General features: G+C 36.5%; 1 protein-coding gene across 1 annotated transcript; it reads right to left on the minus strand.

The window, feature by feature from the left end:
• Nucleotides 1–527: 527 nt before the first annotated feature.
• Nucleotides 528–5,196, minus strand: LOC101845857 (the record flags this gene model as incomplete). Its single annotated transcript, XM_005101695.2, is given in 6 exon segments — nt 528–739; nt 1,295–1,453; nt 2,226–2,310; nt 4,237–4,323; nt 4,709–4,832; nt 5,070–5,196. Coding segments are annotated over 5 exon segments (561 nt in total). The 3' UTR covers nt 528–632.
• Between the last annotated feature and the right edge of the window lie 3,407 nt (nt 5,197–8,603).

Below are 8,603 nucleotides of genomic sequence, written 5' to 3' on the forward strand. Positions count from 1 at the left end.
AGGAAAAAAATACCCCGCAGTCTAAGATAGAACTCGAGATCGATATAACATGCTATTGAATTAGACGGTGGTCGCCTTGTGGGGCCCTCCATTTCTTTAAGACGGTTCATGGAAATAAAACAGTCTTTGAATACGACGATACACCGTCAAATATACTGTAGATAGCTCCAAACAGTTGTGTACATTATACTACCTGTCGTTCGTCAACTGCCAGAAACGCTTTTAACATGTTTTAGTTGTTTCAAATGGCACACTTTTTGTTAAAACATTCACTTACACGAGACGCCAAAATGCAACGCTCAGTAAAATATCCCTGGTTTTTTTGGCATGTTCAAACATAAATATTTATTCGAGATAGATAGATAGATAGATAGATAGATAGATAGATAGATAGATAGATAGATAGATCGATCGATCGATAGACAATCATCTCATGAATAAGAATAATTGTAAAATCAAGGAAAAACAATTCTCAAATATCGTTCTTGTTCCTGGTAACAAATACAAAAAAACAAACATCCGAACGCTCTTGTTATTACGCTAAGCGCATCGAAATATTTTATTAAAGTTTAAACAAACTAAACCTAACATTCTGAATCATCCTTTAAAGTCGTGCTCTCAATTATTCCTTCTTAAACAGCGGGTTTGTCTGGGCAGACGGCGGGAACGTTGAACACGGTTGTGTCAGCGATGGAAGCGACAGGGTTGCTGACAAAGCCAATTCGCTGTCCTTGTGGAGCTGGGGAGGAGATAGGATTGGCTGTTATGATTCCTTCTTAACCAATAACGTACAGACTTGGAAACTGTCATCAGAGTTTCAAAAACAATGATTAGAAAACACAGAGAGTTCAGAAAAGAAACCATAATACTTTTGGCTCAACTTCTCCTCTGTTAGAAGTGTGTCTTTACCTTTCATAATGTACACACAAACACACACACTTTAAATAATAACATTATATATTTTTACAATCTAGTTTTTATTTTGCGTGCTGCAAATTGTACTTTTCATGAAGAAGAAGAAGAAGAAGAAGAAGAAGAAGAAGAAGAAGAAGAAGAAGAAGAAGAAGAAGAAGAAGAAGAAGAAGAAGAAGAAGAAGAAGAAGAAGAAGAAGAAGAAGAAGAAGAAGAAGAAGAAGAAGAAGAAGAAGAAGAAGAAGAAGAAGAAGAAGAAGAAGAAGAAGAAGAAGAAGAAGAAGAAGAAGAAGAAGAAGAAGAAGAAGAAGAAGAAGAAAAACAACAACAACTACAACAACTACAACAACTACAGCAACAACAACAACAATAATCTACTTACTGTCATCTCTCCTGAGCACGAAGTAAGAGTCAGTTTGTCCAGGCTCTGTGTACGTCAACAGAGTCACATTGAAGTCCTTGTTCACAGGGATCAGCCAACCGTTCAAGGTGACTTTGTTGACGAAACCCTCGAAAACCTCACCAAGGAACACGCTGCTTGCTGTGGACCAGATTTGAAAAGGGGTTTACGTAATACATGATAGTAAAAGAAAATGTCAGACATATCTTTGGATGAATTCAGGCATATTCAGAGTGTCTTATTCGCGTTTTGGATTACACAATTACTGATAATATTTGCAGGCTAAATCCACATAAACTGGGTAAAATTGGTTGAAATATCCAAGCTCTCAATAGTGAAACTAAAACGGACACTGTATTTCCTGAGATAAGATATGAAATCTTTTGCATCTAGCCGTTCCAAAAAACTATCTGTTTTAATTTGAAGCAGGATACTTTTGATTCTATCAATTATAGGAGCACCCAGGGTTATATTCAATATTAATTACTGAATCGACTAGGAGGCTAGACTGAAATTATTCCAATCTGAATATATCCTGCTGGCCCCAGTTTGTCCATGTCTGGTTTAAGGTCTCATAATTATGGGCAAAACATTGCCAGTTTTTAAACTGAAAAGCAAATTTTAATGCAGTCTTTTGCTTTACATTTTTGCTTCATTGTTGTTTTACCATTTGAGAGAAACTGATCTTAGATTTTTTTAATGAGCAAAGAGTAACCGGAATATACTTTGAGTTAACATAAAAAAATAAGATTTAAATACCTCTAGAAAGAAGATTAGTAGGAAGGCAAATTAGTATTTTTCTTTTATACAGTAAAAGAGGTTATGGGATTTGAAGACTCAAAATGAGTTCATTTTCTTTTAAGAACAGCTAGAGGTAAAAAAAAAAACGACAACAATAATAAATTATACTTACGTGGAAGACACCTTGTGATGTATCCGAAGATAGGCAGAGGCTCCCTGGTGCATGCACCGGTTGCGTCGATCAAGTAGGTGTAGTTCTGTAAAATAATCATACAATTGGTTGCTTTTAAGCTCAGGTGGCTATCTCGAAAAATGGTATTGTTCTACTTTGTTTACATTCCCCATTTATACTCACCGGTGTATCGTGGGACATTGAAAGGCGCGACCAGTTTAATGAATGGTGGGAAATGATCAATGTAAATTAATTATATGGAAGTTTGACTTGGTTGATTGCAGGTGATCTGCATTCCATGACAGGTGTCCAGGATGACTTTGTTTTACCTGATAATGTGGCTTCTTTTCTAAATGGATTTGACATTTGTGAAATTATTTCAGATTTCGATGTCGGTGGTCATAACTCTCGGGATTCAGAAACAAAAGCCTTTGGGCTTCAAATTATAGTGTTTTGTAAAAGTAACAAATTGTAAATATTGAATGGCAAAACAAATTAAGACGAGAAAGGCTGTTTTGAGCAAAACGTCGGTAAAGTTTTTGCCCCTTGTTCAGTTTCTTTAAAAGGAGAGTTTTCCTCTATAACAAAACAAATAATATAATAATAAAATACACCAATGAAACCAAACTTCTCCTATCGGTAAAGTATTGCCCTCTTTTGGTGTTTTAGATCACGATTTCTGGAAACCCCAGAAATCTGGGATAGCCCGCTTGTAGTTAAAACCGACCAATTGATAATGTACCTTAGTTGTCAAAAGATTCTTAGACACTGTTATAAATAATAATATATTATCATCATGTGTTACGTTTCCCTTAAATTTTCAAAGACTGTGTCAGATAGGGAGCTCGGTTTTGAGAAAAGATATTTATTGAAATAAAGCAATTCATGTAAAGCAAGAGTGTCTATGTTTCTGATATCTGTGTATTGTTAAACCAATAACGAAGATGAATAATGCATTTTTAAGGAATCGCCCATCAGTCTATGACTGTACTGTTAACACTTAACGTGAGCAATTTGGTCAGATTTTGATATGGAGAAATGTAAACGGAGTAGGAATTAATTTTCATTGTAAAAGTAACTTTTGAATTCCAATTAAAGAGAGTGTTATACATTCTCCCACTATTTTGGGAAAATCGATGGTAATGAAAATTTATATCAAACCTGATATACACATGCATTCTCACATTCAAAATTTTGCTTACAAAGGATAGTGTTAACCAATAATTATTAATATTTCTTTAAAAGTTTCTTAACCCTATACGTACTCCCTGGGGTCATTTTGTATCCTAGGGGTTGTATTCTTCACATTTTAGAATACTTCTAGAAAATCTCTTTGAAACTTTCAGTATTTCTCACAAATTCATTTTGACAGACTGCTATACAAAGCGTACGGATCGGATTAACGAGTAAATGTTCTCTTTAGAAAGTTGTGGCACAGAGTTCCCCACGTCGTATGGATACGATAGTAAAACACGACGTAACTAAACATATCGGGTACATTTTTTTGTTTGTTGAATTTAATACTTAATTCAACAGGAGGAATTGTAAAAACTTATGCTGCTACCTAGAAGAGAGTTCATTGCTTCAATTTTATGTTCTCTGTTTAGCACCTTTGTTTGTGCGTGTGTTTGTTTGTGTGCTAGTGAGTGTTTGTGCGTGTGTATTTGTGTAATATGTGCGTATGAAAGAGAGTGTATTTGCAGGTTAGTCTGTGTAAGTGTGCTTTTTCAAATATGTGTATGTGTGTGTGTGAGTATGTGTATGTGTGTGTGTATGTGTGTGTGTGTGTGTGTGTGTGTGTGTGTGTATGTGTAAGTGTGTGAGTTTCCAAATTGACCATTCTTCAAAAGCTACCAATTCGAATCCGTAAAAGCCCCAACATTAACGCTATTCGTGTTCTGTTCAGTGTAGCGCTCTAGCAGGCAACGTTTCCAATGATAAAGAGTTTTAAGCTTGAAGAGCTGTTGTAACAAGGGAAAGAACAAAATGCAGAAATGTTTCCCGTGCTTACGGTGTTGAGATCTGACACTCTCGTTCCCAGCTCAGTGACCGCAGCGACTTTGTTCTGGGAGAAGTCAATAGACACGTTGGCTTGGAACTGAAATAAACGATGATAACCAGATTAAATTCAGATGCTTGTCCAATCATCATTTCAGGGCATGTTCTAAATTTTTCCCCGTTTTCAAATTCGATTTGAAATGTAAGTTTACCCCCCCCCCCCCTTTCTCAAAAGGAATGCATAAACAAAAACGTTCCCCTGCTGAATGGGAGAAAGAGAACGGGGGAGAAGGAGTTAAAGATGAGCTCAAGGGAATAATAGGTAATTCCAAAGCAAACTGAGACAACTGTGTAAACAATTACTATTTTAATACAATCATTATTATTATTAATATTTTTATTGTTATTATTATTTAAAAATTTATTATTGTTACTATTATCATATTACTATTATCATTATGATTATTATTATTATGGATACTTACTTTTTGGATCAAGCCAAAGACGCGTGCGGTACTCTTTTCTGGCAGACAGATGGTGGAGGGGTCTGGGGCAGCCACAGTGTAAGCCACAGGGGCCACAAGGAGAAAGAGAGCCAGGAACTGCATGCTGGGAAATACATGGATGGAGAAAAGTTATTTAATGTTTTAATGTGCTAGTTCTAGATAATTATTTGGCACCTAGACTTCCGGCCAAGCCCTGCCAGGGTCAAGCCAAGCTGAAAGGGATACAATATCCCAGCAGAAAGATCAAGATATTTGATTTAAAAAAACAATTAGTCAATAGACGAACACAGCCTCATGATGGTATCATCATGCAGCTGGAAGAACAAACCATCATTAGTACCTGAGAGAGGGTATCTGTGAGATGTGATTCTGTGGACTTGTGAGTGGACATTTATAGAAGTCTTTCAGGTCGAGATTTCACGTCAAGCACTTGTGATACCAGAACTCTGGGCTACTTGATACGTTAGGTGATTCTTAACCCCAAATTCTCGCACCCCAGACAAAGAAAATATGTTTTCATAATTAGCTGACATATCCGACATTTTGAGATAAACAACAATGCATAATGTTGGAACATATTTTGCCTGGTCATTACTTTCTTCTATTAAATCAGTAACTTCTTACGGAAACCGTTTTAGCGTTGCTTTTTAGCTTACTTCTAAATGTTATTTGTCTTCGGATGATATATTTTAAAGGGTTAAATACAACTCAGGCTGTTTCTGTCCTTCAAAAGGAGAAAAAAGTACTGCCAAAAATATTACCAAGTTCAATCACTTGGAAGTAAAAAAGTTGCTAAGTTGGCAAGTTCAAGACTTTTCGTTTTCTTGTATTCATGGCACCACTTTTTAACTTTAAAAACAAAATATTGTTTCTTAAAAGAAAATAAGTACAGGAAATATAACTGCAAAGGTGTTTGTTCGGTGGAGAATGTAAAAGTGGTCGATTAAAATGGAACTCATCATACAGACTTCAACATAAGTTAAGGACCCCTTGCAAACACTCTGAGGGGTCTTATTGTGTCGAGACTGATCAATTGGCTTGATGGCGCCGCCTCAGGAGGAGAATGACAGAGTGTGACACTGCAAGACTTCTGGCAACTTCTCGGGCTCCAACTCCATCTTGCAGCCGTGCCATAGCTTTGGCACGATCAATGTCTTTCAGCTTTCGTGTCGATGGCACATTGATGCGATAGTAGATTTTGCACAAACGGCGGCTTACATTGCAACCAAAGTGAGCTCAGTTCGAGACCGTACGTCCGTTTATGATGTGCACCGGAAATTTTAATTGAGGAATGTCCAAGCTATTGCACACAAGTCGATAAACAACAGACAATTTGTCTAAAACTCCCCGGGGATTTCTGTGCTGCACGTGGTGGTTTTGCCCCTTTAGGAAGCTTTGCAGTTCGCATTGGTAACTCATGAACACTTTCAGAGCCAAACAATTTGAAACATTCCTTGGTGTCTTTTTTCGAATTTAAAAAAAAAACAGGGCTGCCTGTCAGGGTGGTCCTTAACTTATGTTGAAGTCTGTATTTGCTAATATCATTATTTTGTTACAAACACACACTTCAATGTCTCTACCAAATTAGTCTCCTTTGTTATTATTTGAGAACGATATACTCTCATGTGAAATTTGCATTGGTCATCATCAAACATTGGCTTATTAATAAAAATGTATTATTGTTATTAAGTGTATGAATGCGATTCTCAGTTTCGCAGAAGTTTTATCTGGACATGTTTAGGGTGGTTAGTCCGAAAGGTAGTGTCTGATATTAATACTAGGCTCAAACTTCAATGACTAGAAATGCGAGAGGATGGAAAGAGAAATATGTCGTTTGGAAAGTGAGAAATCAAAATTATACCATATGTATGGTGATATTAAGTTGTTAAAGGGCCAATGAGAATAAATAGAGTGCCTAGAAGAATTTAGAGTTAAAATGTACTGCTCAAATGTTGTATGTCTCAAGGGTTGGGGGAGAGAGTTCAAAACTGATGGAGCAAGGTAGACAAACGATCTTTCAGCTAATTTTTTTCCTCCTTTTCTAGGAACTCGTAAAAGATACTGAGTGATCGCCTGATCTTAGGTGATGGAACATAAATCTGAATGAGATCACTTAAATGTGAGGGAGCTTTGTTAATGATACATTTGCGACATAATATTGTAATTTTATATGATATTCTAGTTGACACCGGGAGCCAATGCAACGTTCTTGACATGGGAGTAATGTGATCCCTCTTCCTTTTCTTTAGTGCAAGCCGAGCAGCATGATTTTGAAAACGTTGTAACTTGTGAAGCGTGGTAATTGGCATGTTAGCTAGTAAAGCGTTGCAATAATCGATGCGTGAAAACAAAAAAGATGACAGGAGCGTTTTCAATGAGTGTTCATTAAAAGAAATAGACATATGACCAATTCTACGAAATTCACAAAATAAAATGGTACTTAAATAACTGATATGATGTTCCATGACAATTTTTTATCAAAATTCACCCCCAGATTGTTTGCCTTATCGGTAAAATGCAGATTTTCATTTTCAGTGCAAACATGGCCAATGTCTATGGGGATATGGCTTTTCTTTTGGGTTACATAAAGGTATTTCAGTAATATTTTCTTTAAGCAGGAGCTTATTATCAATTATCGAGTTCTTGACATCACCAATGCACAGACCCATGGTGGTAAGCAAGGTTTTAACATCTGATGGGGGAACAGATTTGTATAACTGTGTGTCGTCTACGTACATATTATAGTTTATATTGTGCTATATAATCATAGCTCCAAGCAACTGTATATATAATGTATACAAGCTTGGACCCAATACTGAACCTTGAGACACTCCAAAGTCTAGGTTAAAAATTGACGAAAGAAGGTCGTGTACAACCACAGATTGTGTACGGCCAATCAGGTAGGACCTGAACCAGTCAAGAACCCTGTCACACAGGCCAAACGTGCTGAACAATCGTTCAAAAAGAATAGTGTGATCTATAATTTTAAAAGCAGCACTAAGATCAGGAAGAGGAAGAATTGAAATTTTGTTCTCATCCGCCTCACAAAAGAGGTCGTTATATATTTTCAATAGCACAGTTCTGGGTTATGAAATTCCCAATAGGCAAATTGGTATAATTCATATAAATTGTTTTCTTCTAAATGATTCTTCTATTGAACCAAAACAACTTTCTTCAGGATTTTTATTTTTAAAAAGGAAGGTTGAAGACAGGTCTGAAATTTTTTAGCTCCTCGGGGATATATTTGATTTTTTGAGAAAGTGAATATCCAACGTATGCTTAAATAGTGATGGTACTACTCCTAACGGAAGAGACTCATTAATGATGGAAGTTATAAATCCCAATAACACTATCAAGATGAGTGATGAGCAGTGGTGTTGGAATAGGATCAAGACTACATGTTTTATAGGGTGATGATATTATGATTGGTCTAACATCTTTTTGTGTTACACCTACACATTCATTAAAGATTACCCCAGAGAATGTTTCAAAGCATGGTTGTTTATGGGGAGTCGCGACAGTTTGTGTCCTGATCGTGGATATCTTATCTCTAAAGTAAGGACCAAAAACATCAGGAAGGTCCCTTTTAAGTACATTCGAAGGAAACTTGTTGCTGGCGGGGTCTTTCTTAACAGAAAAATGATTTGTCATACAAAATAAAGCTTTAGAGGTGGTACATTCATTAATTGTTCCGTTGTAATACTTGAATTTAGCAGATGTTATTAACGATTTCCCTTTGTTGTTGCTATGTCTATGAATGTCCTCATGAATTACTAGCTTGATTAATCTCCAGCGCCTCTCAGCTCGTCTATGTTCCATTTTGGTGTACGTGTGTGTGTGTGTGTGTGTGTGTGTGTGTGTGTGTGAGTGTGTG

The sequence above is a fragment of the Aplysia californica genome, unplaced genomic scaffold, assembly GCF_000002075.1.
Source record: "Aplysia californica isolate F4 #8 unplaced genomic scaffold, AplCal3.0 scaffold00294, whole genome shotgun sequence".
Lineage (NCBI taxonomy): Eukaryota > Metazoa > Mollusca > Gastropoda > Aplysiida > Aplysiidae > Aplysia > Aplysia californica.